General features: G+C 34.3%; 1 protein-coding gene across 1 annotated transcript; it reads right to left on the bottom strand.

Annotated features, from left to right (window-relative positions):
• Positions 1 to 10,200: 10,200 nt before the first annotated feature.
• Positions 10,201 to 11,347, bottom strand: LOC110028289 (probable membrane-associated kinase regulator 2). The gene has a single exon (XM_020730076.1). The coding sequence runs from the start codon at positions 11,279 to 11,281 to the stop codon at positions 10,334 to 10,336; it is 948 nt and encodes a 315-aa protein (XP_020585735.1). The 5' UTR covers positions 11,282 to 11,347; the 3' UTR covers positions 10,201 to 10,333.
• Between the last annotated feature and the right edge of the window lie 1,767 nt (positions 11,348 to 13,114).

The following is a 13,114-nucleotide window of genomic DNA, read 5'->3' as shown; positions in this document are numbered from 1 at the left end:
GAATAAAATATATATATAAAAAAATAACTATATATATATATATATATATATACATATATAATCTATTGATACATTTTCGAATGACATTTTAGTAATTTTAGCTAAACTTCTCACACACTATTAGATACCCTATGTTGATTCATTGTTATGTTATGCATCTTCCTGCAACAAAGAGAAGCCCAGCTACAAAAGCTGAAAGCCACAAAGTCTTCCTCATGGGCTTGGCGTAGCCATGCCTGAAACTGGAGTTGCTATGCCAGTCGACGTATCCACATCGAAATGGGCGAGGCCACACCGCCAAGGGTCACCCCTTTATTTCCCTGGAAAGTGAAATAATTACACCCATTTGCAGTGTGACCACGTTGTCGAACTGTTGATCCTGGAACAATTCTTAAATTTGTGATTTTGAGTGATGAAGCAGACTCTCTCGCGTGCGACTCTTTCGACAAAGGTTTCATAAATGAGAGAAGTGTCGCGGAGAAAGATTTCCGCGTGCTTTTCTCCTGTGAGATCGAGAGGAAGGGATAAGAGCAAAGTCATGTAAATTTCATATATGAATGGGCATTCTATACTTTTCTGAATTTCATGATGGTGCGATTCTATAATTTTCTTTCCGTTCTCAGGTTTTACCATGTTAAATCATGACGTGTTTTTTCTGGATTTTTTTTTTGAAGTTTCGTTCAAATATTTTGTTATAATTTTCTCGAATCAGTGAGATTTCATTCAAGCAATGTGATTTTGATTCCTAATTGGATCGAAGCCCTAACAAAAGCGTAATATTTCCACCTAACATTCAAATTTCATTATTTTCAGTGTCACACTGTCTTACTAACATTCAAATTTAGTAACATTGGACTACACCTTTTTATGTGTTTGCATAACTACACATAAACATTCATATTTACATGCATTTCACTCAAATTCTTAACATCACATCAAACATATAGTTATTATTCTCATTTTAAAAGTGAAATATATCTTTTAATACATAAGTTTATGACCCCAATATGTTACAAATGTAAATATTAAATTTTGTGCGTTTGATATGTAAATACATGAGAATTGTGTGGACTTTATGTAAATATTCTTAATTTTTGTTGAGATTAGAATTCAATGATCTTGAAATCAGTCATTAAAATCTTAGTGAGCATGCATAATTAAGCACATTTTTTTAACAAAGTGGGTTTTATTAATAAAATATTGAGCATTTACATACATACCACCCAATTCTTATTAATTTACATATTTAACACCTCAATTTTATTTTTTTAGATTTATAACACTCAAAACTTTCATATCATAAACGCGCCTATTCATTCGTAGGAAAGGTGATATGTTTGTAATATTTGAAGTTTAGTAAAGTACAGTTAAGTAGCTATATTAAATTAAACACGCCTAAAGTCCGAAAAAATATTACATCAGGACTCCGCATATAAAGTTACGTGCAGAGTCCAATGAAATTAAGCCGTGGAGGTAATCGGCCCGGTAACACAAGGAATATTCCCCTCGTGTTATTCAGGTGTTATTGTGTGTTATTCAGGTATTATTGTGTGTTATTCAATTTTATTATTGATGTGTTATATTGATGTGTTATCGTGTTATTATAACACCGAGAATATTCCCAAAACAAAATAACACCTGAATAACATACAATAACACATAATAACACGAGAGAAATATTCTCTGGTGTTACCGGGCCGATCATCTCCACGACTTAATTTCATTAAACTCCGCACGTATCCTGATGTAATATTTTTTTTTCCTAAAGTCCAGTATTTTGAAAGTTTTGGTTTTGAACTCTTACTTTTCAAAATTGGTCCTCTGATTATTCTTAAAAGAAAATTATTTTTTTAAAGAAATCAGTGAATTGTTGATAGAAAGTGTGTGTGTCTATATATATATATACATATATATATACATACATACATACATACATACATACATATTCTCAAAATAACTTAGCATATATATACGTAATTGTTTTCATCTTTATCTCATCTTTTCTGTATGTAGAGTTAATTTTTGATTCTCTTTCATTCTCTTTGGTCGTGTCACATCATTTGATATTAGTTTTATGTCCTTCACTTGCACCAAATGCGTTCATTTGGTTTCATATGAACCATTTTCCAATAATAAAACAATTGACAATTCTTGAGCCTTTGCGTGATTGATCTTCCTTCCATCTTCTAGAGTTTCACCCACAACATCAATGGTGTTTTTTTTTCTTTTTATGCTTTGAATTTATGAGTTATTATTATTTTTATTGATACTTTGTCAACAAATTGAGCCTCAATTCAGCAAGTTTAACATTAAATTGACCGTCTTGAGAAGACGAACCCTTTGATACCATGACTGATTTGATCCGGGTCCAATCAAGCCTAGATCTAGCCATTAAAGCACTTTTGGAGGTTTTAAATCGTCAATTGAGTGGTTAGATTAACTTTAAGTTTGACATACTTATCAAATTGAGTGCATCAATGAAAGAAATTTAATGAGTCTAAGATCACTCAATTTCGAAGTTATCAAGGAATTCAAATCGTCAAAATATCATTTATGATCAAGGAGAATCAATATGGGTCATTTGATTAGGTGGTCGAGGAAGTCATTCACCAAATGACTAAAATGTCATCCTCTATAACTTATAAATAGACCCCTCTCTTCACTTGAGTAGGGAGGAGGGGAAGAGATGAAATTTTAGGGATTGCTATGGCGTGAAGACTTGAAGATAACTTTAGGACTCCATAGCCCCCAACCACTTGCAACCATCCATGCTCGCCTCAGTTGGCGAACCCTACTTGCTAACGTTGTATCCCAAATACGTTCATAACGTATAACCTCATATCACATAATGATATTTTTTTGTGTGAATGGACAGAACGACCTTGAACATCACATATTTGTTAGGGTAATGTACCACACACTGAAGTTCTTCAATACTATAAGAATTTAGAATCTTCAATATGTCCTCTTCTACGACATCAAGAGGAATTGATTGCTCCTTTAATATTTTATTTTCTCATGAAAAACCTAATCATTTTTTTTTTCAATAAGAAGAATAATTTTAGCAATTTTTTAGAGCATGTCTTCTTCAAATGTATAACAATTTACTTCTACAAGTGATATGATATTGAACACCATAACAAACTTACTTCTCTTTGCCACTACCTCTAATGACATTGTCACTTCACATTCCCTAAAAAAGAAATCAATCCCATAATGATTCTCATGGCCAAACAAAAATGCTGGAAAAGACATACTTCGCATGTATACAAAATACTCACTAGCTCAGAAGTTGATGAAAATTGAAGGCCCACATGTAAGCTCGCCTCATAAATAATAATGTACCCAAATAAGATCAAATAGTTTGAAAGTGAATTAAAAAAAAAATCATCAAAATATCATTAGCAATCGTCGGCATGACATCATCGATCATTATTAATTTTTGAAACATTTTATAACCTACGTCTCATATAGGTGAACAGGATTCTTTCATTATTAAGATTTCCAAAAAAATCACCAAAAATCTTTAGTTAAATGCCCTTATTGGAGCACAACTGTCTCAATATCTTTAGACAACATCAGTTTGAACCCAAAAATATTATTGGTACGAGTGGGCAACAACGATCTCACCAACAGCCTAAAAATAAAAATAACTTCAATTTGTGTAGATAACAATAACCTCAATATGGGTAAGCATAACCATCCCGAAGAAAATAAACAATTATTACCTATAAGCAATATAACTATAATTTGTAGAGGAGATGAGTGGCTTCTTTCCCCCCTCAAGCGAGGTATTTATTGTCAAATCTTTAGAAAAATGAGGAAAAATTCAAATTTTGAAGGTACACTCCGATAGTGAAGTCATGGGCGTGCACACGTAAGCAAAACTGCTCGTGTATACATATGCAAATGCACTAGAACAGTTCACTAACTATTTTTATGTGTGTGAACCGTTATGCTGCCACTCACACTTGCACCCACACGCTCATGTATGTTCCCACACGTACATGCACTCCGCTATGCATTTTCTGTACTCGCCGGACCATGCTACTTTCTTCCACACGCTATTGTGCTCATTTACTCTCAAGTGCGTACATATGCACACAAGCATACATGCATGCCTACGCGCGGAAATTCCTATCACCATTAGAATGCCATCAAGGACCACCACCACTATAAATCACCGTCACTCAGCCGGCGCTGAGCCACCACACTATATTGAACCACAATCGCTGAGCTATAGCCAACACCGAACAACCATCATCAAACCGACATCGAGTTGTTGTGGCAATAGGGATAGTGACAACATGACCGGGTTTTTTTTAGAAGGCTTTATTTCACCATTTTTCTACATTCCGGACTCAATTTTGACATCTTTAAATCTAGAAGAAGCTTCAATAAATAAATTTAAAATTTTTGAAGATTCTTATTTGAAGATTCTTATTTCTGGAATATCTAATATTATTATAGAGACTTTTCCAATGACTTATATTTTTGAACAACATATATATTGACATTATAAACAGAGGGACAACTGATGTGCCATCAAAAATTCATCAAACAAGAACCTTGAAGCATTTTGAGCGAGAAACATTCTGAATTCAAATTTAAGATCATCTGAGCCGGAATTTTAGAAAATTTATGCACAAATTGAATCTCGCCTAGATGAACCCAATGATATTGAAAGCGTTCCAATTCGAGTTCAAATCAACCTATATAGAACATTTAAAGGCTTCGGTGCATCGACTGGAAGACCAAACAATCTTAAAATTTGGCATGCTTATTATCAATTTGAGAATCTCAATGATAGAAATCCAATGAGCCCAAGATCATTCAATTCTAATATCATTTTGACACTTAAATATTGAAAAAGTAAAGTGTGATCAAGGGAATTAATATGGAATGTTCGATGAAGTGTCTTGGAAGATTGGCCAATTTTACCAAAATTTTCCTTTTAAAAGTTATAAATAGACTCCTGCTCTGCACTTTGATTTTTTGTTAGTCACCTGAGATCGCGGTCGACTACTAGTGTTCGTCACTGACCACTAAAGGTTGTCATCAGTCACCAAAGGTTGTTGTCAACTACTAATCGTTGTCGTTCGCCACCAACTATGACTTTGACAATAAGCAATTACTACAACTAACTACGAATATTATAGCCACCAAATACAATTGTTGCAGTCCAATTATGATTGTTGTAGCCAAACTACTATTATAAAACCATGATCATAATTTTTTTTAATCTCAACTTCCTCAATACAAGTAAAGGGTGAACTTATGTGCTCTTGATTATATAGTATATGATTTTAATTAGGTCAGACTCGTCATTTTTTTCTTTTCATAACTTTTTCACCTAAAAAGTCTTAGTATCTCCTCCCGCTTTTTTTCCTTTGTCTGGGTGTGTCTGTTAGATCTTCGTGCAATACAAAAAGATGTATTTCCCTTTTAAAGAGTTAAAATAGTGATGTATTTGATGTGATAGGAGAGATTTGCATGGTATAAATGTAAACAATAAAATTTAGGTGTTAGGTATGTAAATTCTTAGGAATTTGATGATCTGTATGTAAATGCCCCGAATAATAATTGAGAATCTCAAAACCAATCTGATGGCTGTCGATCAAATTTTAATCATAAGAAAACTTAAAAAAAAATTAATATAAATCTTATTTGATTAATTATATTTTATACTTAAAAATCCAATAGCTATAAACCAATTAAATCAAAATAAAATTATGATTTATAATATATTATATTAAATGATCCTTGTGATAATGATCTTTATTGGGCTCTACATCATATTAAAATGTAGCACTATTTAGCTACATGAAGTTCTTCATCACCAACCATTGATTAGTTTTAAATATAACATCTCATTATCTTTTTTTTTTCATAAATAAATGGGCATAGCAATTGTCATTGGCTAATTTAATCAAGTGTTTAATTTTATTTAATTTTTAATTAAGATTTGATTTGAGTTCTTGCCGACACAGTTATTTTTAGTTCTTAACAGATTGCATAGCTTGGGGTCACAAAGAACTTAAGCCAAAAATATAATAAAACAACTAAAACAACTCTTAATTATGATTAATAATGAAAAGAGAGACGCTTACAGGAAGCTAAACTCTTAAGAAGGAGTAGGCTTCAAGATTATTTCTTGTGTGTCTTCTCCTTCAAACTAGACCTCTAATTTAAATGATATTAAGTTAGCATGAGATTGAAAGTAGTCGAGGTGATTCTTTTCTTAAGGAAAAGAGAGGTGGATTGAATGATCGTGAATTGATTGAAGATTGAAGATATTTGAGGGTAGCCCTTATCCTTACTGGATATTGATAAATGAATTGGAGTTATTACACAATAATAAAAGAAAAAATTCGCTCATTGGCGGAAACAAGTGAAGACAATTTAATTGAAAATTGGGAATGTAAGAGGATTAAGAACTATTAGAAGAATAGAGTGAAGTTCTTGATGGTGTTAAAAAGGCTTTTGAGTTTTCAATATTTTGTGCATTTTCAATATCTTAAATAAGTCGAGGGATTCTAGTCTTTATTCATTAGTACATAAGATTATTTTATAATTTTGTCACAAATAAATGCACCAGATCTTACCCTCCACTACTAAAATATTGATGGGATTTTTCTCCTTTGGTTGGCCTATTTAAGCTACAATAATGGGTTAGGAGGAGCATCTACTTTTGATAGTGGTGTTCTAATTGCCTGCTTGACATTTAGTTGCCGAATAAAATTAACAATATGTTTTAGATCTTTGTGCAATTGATCCAAGGAGTAATCAAACAAAAATTTTGAATTGTGGAATGAAGCTAATAATTCTAAGATGAATATGGTCACAAAAATAATGTTCAAGATATGTTTTTATTGCCATATTTCTTAAAATTTTCATCACTTTTTAAACAATTATATGCCACAAATAACTCTATGAATAATAGATCAATAGAAGGCTATATGTGCTGGAAAGTCCAAAATTTTGATGATTGTTCCACCCTTGGATGAATGTACTTTATATACAAATTAAAGAAAAAAAGGAAGAAAATGAGTTTGTTCAGCAGTAAAACAATTTGACTTAAGTTAGTTCAGTTAGTTCAAATTTTCAAATAAAAAGTGTGCTTAAATACAAATAATGTTAGTGGTATTAGAATTATTGCATTATAATGATTGGATTGGATCAACATTATAAGAATTTTATTTGGTACCTAAAATAAATTTTTAAAACTATGATTTGAGTGATTTAACTTCTTGGAGTGCTTTAATGTTTACTTTTTATATCAAATCTTATGCTTAATTACATGGGATATCTTAGTTTTTGACTTCAAATTAATTTTTGTTTTCCAATATATATTGGGACTTCAGATAACTGTTCTATGAAATGCAACATAGGAGAAGTTTTTAGATGTGGCAAATCCCTAGTTGCCCATATAAACCTTCCCTAAGTGTTGTGAACTAAGTTTTTTCTCATATGTATTATACATTTCACTCGTACAAAAGCTTTAGATTTTGTAAGATCTACACTATCTGAATTAAGAGTGAGATTTCTACAATTTTATTATCTCTTGATATGCGTTAAAGTTTTTATTAAGTCATAATATGTATTCCACAAACTAAATAAATTGTGACTTCAAATTTGCGCCCAAGAAAAATTAAAAAATTTGACATTTATTGCACACTACTTATTAGTCAATTCATCGAACTATAAGAGAACTTATTGGTTGAATTTTGGGTCAATCTGGCGTGCATTCATGAATTACTTTGAAGTGTAATGGCTTGCTAAAATCATTTTGGAGAAGCTTTTTTGTTAATTATATTTATAATTAGTTAATAAGCAATCTTAGGGAAGATACAACTTGTATCATTATAAGGCTTCCAATGTACAAGTGGTTAGTTTTAAATTTCAATGTTTGTAAAATGGAGGCTATCCATTAAACATTAACAAATAAAATTAAAAATAATCTTTGGCATAAAATGTTTGATAAAGTTAAGCAATTTCTATTAATATAAAGGGAGTTTAGTAGCTTTTTATAAAATACTACTTGATTTGGGTGGTCTCTACAAACTTTATCTTCTCTTAGGCTTTCTGAAAGCTCAATAGTCTGAGCCTATCTAGGACTTTCAATAAGGTTTCTATCAAAGATTCTTTGAAGCTTACTTTTTGGTGAGTCCTAGTGAAACTATTGGACTAAAAAAAAACCTTATTTTCTCACTACTCTCTTAGATTCCATGCTTTAATAAGCATATATATTATATTTTAGCGAGGACATTGACTAATACAAATGCCCCGCATTGTTCTCTGATTTTTTAGAACTTCATAAACTCGTATTTTAGGTGAACGACTCATATGCTTTACTGAGCTTACTAAATTATAAGTGAGAAGAGGTTGAGGTAATATCAACCTTACTAAAATTTTATCAAGATGAGTTTTTTTTTTTTTTTTAAGATTAATACAACGTATCAAAATAAAATAATTCAAATGTTACATTAAACAAAAAAAAAGATTTTAAAATTTCCTGTGATAAAATTTTAATCAATATTGCCATATTTTTTGTTTTAGAAGTGAAGGTCTAACAAAATACATGTTGATGAATGCAAAAGGAACTTACTTAATAAACTAAACCTCTAGATTTTTATAAGAAATTACAGCTTTGTCATGCATTCAATGGTGAACCAAGGAATTAAAGCAATCAAAAGACTCCACCCCTCCCTTGGAACCCTCTGGCATTCAACCAATAATTTCTAACCCATATAAAAAAAAAATGTCAAAAAATTTACCCAATAGTTAAAAAAAACATTATTTCTTTACTGCATATAACTTCATGGAATGTTAAGAGGTTGTTATGTGCTTGATAGAATCCTTCATTGTGATGACCTCATTTAAGCATGTCAGTGTTGTCTTTTTATGCCCCTAAATCTAAAAATAGCCAATCCAAACTTAACGACTATTTATTTGTTCATTCACACAAATATTTTAATTTCGAAGGAAGTTATAGCATATAGGTTAAATGAAACTCCTCTCATTCTCTTCACCCCAAAAATTTTTGATGAATAAGTTATCCATATATTATCCATTGCGGCCACTCTATAGTTTTTTTTTTTCTCTCCTTATACTAATTGGATCTAATTTCCCTCTATCCCTCCATAATTTCCAAGCTTTTAGATATTTGGATCACTTCTCTATTATAATTCCTTTGATGTGTACCTTTTTTGTTTACCACATGCATCTTCTTACCTTCTTAGGACTAATATTACTCAAACTTTGTCTTATCCATATGAGTTGGAGGGAGTCTCAAAATTTGTAAGAAAGTTACCACTTACCATCTATTTGTTGCCTTCTTTGTCATATTTGATGAGCAAAGAAATCATTGAAAGTTCAACAACCACTCTTCCCCTTCTCTATTCTACAAAATCTATCACACCCTATTATCCAAAGTATGAAAATAGAAGAGATCATGAAATTCGGCTCTCTTTTTTTTTGTTGCATGGATTTTTAGTAATGTAGATATAGTAGTACTAAAGTGTTATATTTGAGACATTAAAATAGATTAAGGTGTTTTAACACTAAGTGTAAATATAAGATTTTAGTTGTGGAATGTGCAAATAAATGTTTTGAGTGCTACTTACGTAAATCGTTCTTAATAATATCCTCGGACCACGAGTCAATAAACTATTCAGCCGACAATTCAAATCACAACAACCCGAATAAATATCCGCTTCTCCACCGCCGGCGAAGTAACTCCGGCGATCCTCGTTTCCACCTTGCTCCCAGAGCTTAAACCAATATTAAAATTCAAGTATTCCTTCCATGCATTGCACAGCGAGAAAAGAGATAACGCACAAAACAAATATATCTGCCAAACCGGCCGGCAGTAGCTGAAAGCTTTAAAAACCTCGTTGTCGATTGCCTCGCCCCCTTTTTAATTTCTTATAACCCGAGGAGGAAGAAAGTAGTGTTCTTTAAGAAAGAGACGTGAAAAAGACCTCTTTTTTGGCGCCATCTGATTCCTATTTCCCAGCGGCGAATGGCAGTCAGCTCTCTAACTCTCTGTGAACGCAAAAAAGTCGATTTTGAAACAGAAATATAAAAATTCGAAGCAAAATTATCACCATTGATCAAATATTGAATCGAAGAAATCGATTCCTACTGAAAAAAAAAAAGTTTTTTTTTTAAATAATTTTTGTTTGAAAATGCTCGCTTTTATCCTCTACCGTCAGTGAGAAATCAAACTTCTGGTCAAAAGCAATGAATTTAATACACATTTCGATCAAGGCATTCATCCATAACAGGATTTCTAACTGATTATACTAGAGGAGACAAAATGTTCAGTGAATCAAACAGCCCTGTCTTGGGAAGGAGTTGTGAGAGATCGCTTGCAGTGAGCAATGGCGCTCTGGATCCCATCCTGCTGCTCTAAAAAGGAATCATCTCGCCGCTGCGGCGTAATGGCAACCGGCGAAGTGACGTTAGTGGACATCGCCGACTTGCTTTTCCTCAAATGCTTGTAAGCAACCCTTATCCGTGAAGAAACGGCTGGTTTCTGTCTCTTCTTTCCTGTTTTCAAGCTCTCCTCTGCTTCCTTTTCTTCTCCTTCCCACCGCTCCGCAGCTGAAAACCTCAGCTTATCAGAGTATCTCTTCGAAACTCTAACATACAGCGGCTTGATCTTGCTGAGATACTTCTGAACCACTTCCTTCGAATTAACCGTTCTCTCCTCCGGCGAGGATTGCGAGCCGGCGATGGGGTTCCTGCAACTGCTTTCTCGAGAGAACAGTGAGGCGATCGGCGCTTCGTCCACCTTAATGAAAAACTTGCTCGAATGAGAGCTCTGCTTCGGCGAACTCAAAACGTGCTCCGGAGAATGAGTTTTGGGTTTCCGAAACCGAAGCATGAGAACACGCAATCTCGTGGCCGATTTGAGAAAGGAAACGGTGAACTGCGGCCTGAGATCGCTCTCCGGAGCGCTAAAAACTCTTCCTTTGAAGAAGAGATCGTCGGAGGGTGAAATGGGAAGGTTGCGATTCGATTGGCACTCACTCTCATCGGAAGAAGTCATCGATAAGCTGAAATCCTTTTCGTCGTCGTGGTGTTTCTCTCCCTCTTGCGCTCCACTCTGGCTGATCGGGACGGTGAACTCTAGATCGAAGAAGGGGCCATCGTCGTCGGATGCTTCATCGATTGTCTCCGGAGGAGAAGAAATGGCGGCGGCGGCGCGTATGGTGGATACAGCGGCGGCGCCGCCGCCTCCTCTCCAGTACTTGAGGAGGGGGAAGGACTCCATGGTTGGGAGAGCCAGCGAGTTTGCTCTGTTTCTTTACTTGCAAGGGGGTGAGAAAGGGGAGAAATGTCGTGCGTTGCAGGGGAAGACTAATAGCTCTGAGAACTGGAAGATGGAAAAGGGAGCGCGCGCGAGACCTTAGACTGCGGAGGAATTGATATTGGTTTGAAGTCCGGTGAACACGCTGATGGAATGAGTCACGTGACACGGCTGTGTGGAGAAATATTTAGGATCCCTTTCATGCAGTTTATAAGTGTGGACAATATTTTTAAAACGCCGCCTCATTATTTAGAAAATACGTTTCGGCAGTTTATCTGAAAATGCGGTCGAGTTTTTACACTAAACACAGACCGCGGGTTGAAACCCGGGGCCGCCCACAGTTCGCGTTTCAGGATAAGCTGTTTATCTGGATAAGCACAAGTTGCCCCAAACACACCCTTAGTCTCAGATGTCGGACGACCAATCGTCAGGTGTCATGTCCTCTGATGTCGATGTACATGATCATATGGTGCTCAACGATTGGACTTCCGGACGTGCAGTGTCTGAATTTAAAATCTTCTCATATAATGAAGAAAATACTACATATTTATAAATATGTGCTTATCAGGATAGATAGAGTTTTGTTTGATTTCCAACAAAAAAAATAGTATTATGAGGGAACATGATGCCAGTGTAGGATTTTAGCTAAAATGTATAAAGTGGGAGGTTCATTTGTGGGGAGGGCCGTTTGATTTGCTGCAATATATACATATATATATATATATATTTACTGTAAAGTATTTTTAGATATAAACAATTTATAGATACTTGAAATTTATTTTCTAATTTGTTTTTAATATATTTAAAATTTGTTAAAATTGAATAAATTTTAAATATATTGTTTTATGTAATGTTACTTTTACTATTGACCCTTGTAGCATGTTAGCAATTGTTGCCCGCCACTAGCCATCAACCAACTGGCCTCTATTGTCACCTGACGGACACAAATTTTATATTAATTTTATTTTTCTTCGGTCTAAATGAGAAAAAAATAAGCCATCTTTTTATTTCAAACTGAGGGGTTGTTTGTTAAGCTGAAGTGAAGGATCTTCTAAAGAATTGAGCCTTCTCTCATCTTCCCCCCACTTCTGCTTCACTTTACTTATCCCCCAGTTAGGGCACGAGCCTTCCCTCCTCAACTCTTCTCCTCTCTGAACAAGTTGACGAAAAGTCACGACATTTCACCCTCATGACCACAATAACACTCCCGATACGCCCGGTAGTTGGGAAGGAATGTCGGGATCGATTTCCAAAGACCCCCCAAATCCCCAAATTTCACTACCGCTTTAGAGTTTTCATTCCACTCCTACCCAAAACCATTGATGATAAGGTAACCCTTGTTTTTGTCGTGCTTCCTCCCACCCGCCTTTTGCCTTCACTTCACACGCTTCAGATTCTCATCAATGAATTTAAAGTCACTATTTCGTTGTTTGTCAAGATATAGGTTAAATCGAGCATAAATCATGCTCGGTGCTTACATACATACTAATCAATTGCTTGTACTCGCATATCTAACACCTAACGTTTCTACTAAGAGTTTGTTTTGAGCAGTTGCAGCCTCAGAGTCCCCAAATTTCAACTACCAATATCAGAGCTTCCATTCCACTTCTGCCCAAAACCATTGATGATAAGGCAGCCCTTGTATTTGTCTCGCTTCCTTCCACCCTCCTTCCACCTTCACTTCACGCGCTTCAAATTCTCATCCATGAATTTAAAGTCATCGTTTTGTTGTTTGAATAAATATAGGTTAAATCGAGCTTAAATCATGCTCAAGGCTTACATACATACCAATCAATT

The sequence above is a fragment of the Phalaenopsis equestris genome, unplaced genomic scaffold (genome assembly GCF_001263595.1).
Source record: "Phalaenopsis equestris unplaced genomic scaffold, ASM126359v1 Scaffold000507, whole genome shotgun sequence".
NCBI classification, from domain to species: Eukaryota; Viridiplantae; Streptophyta; class Magnoliopsida; order Asparagales; family Orchidaceae; genus Phalaenopsis; species Phalaenopsis equestris.
The sequence above is the reverse complement of the archived record's forward strand: the minus strand, read 5'-3'. Positions and strand labels throughout refer to the sequence as shown.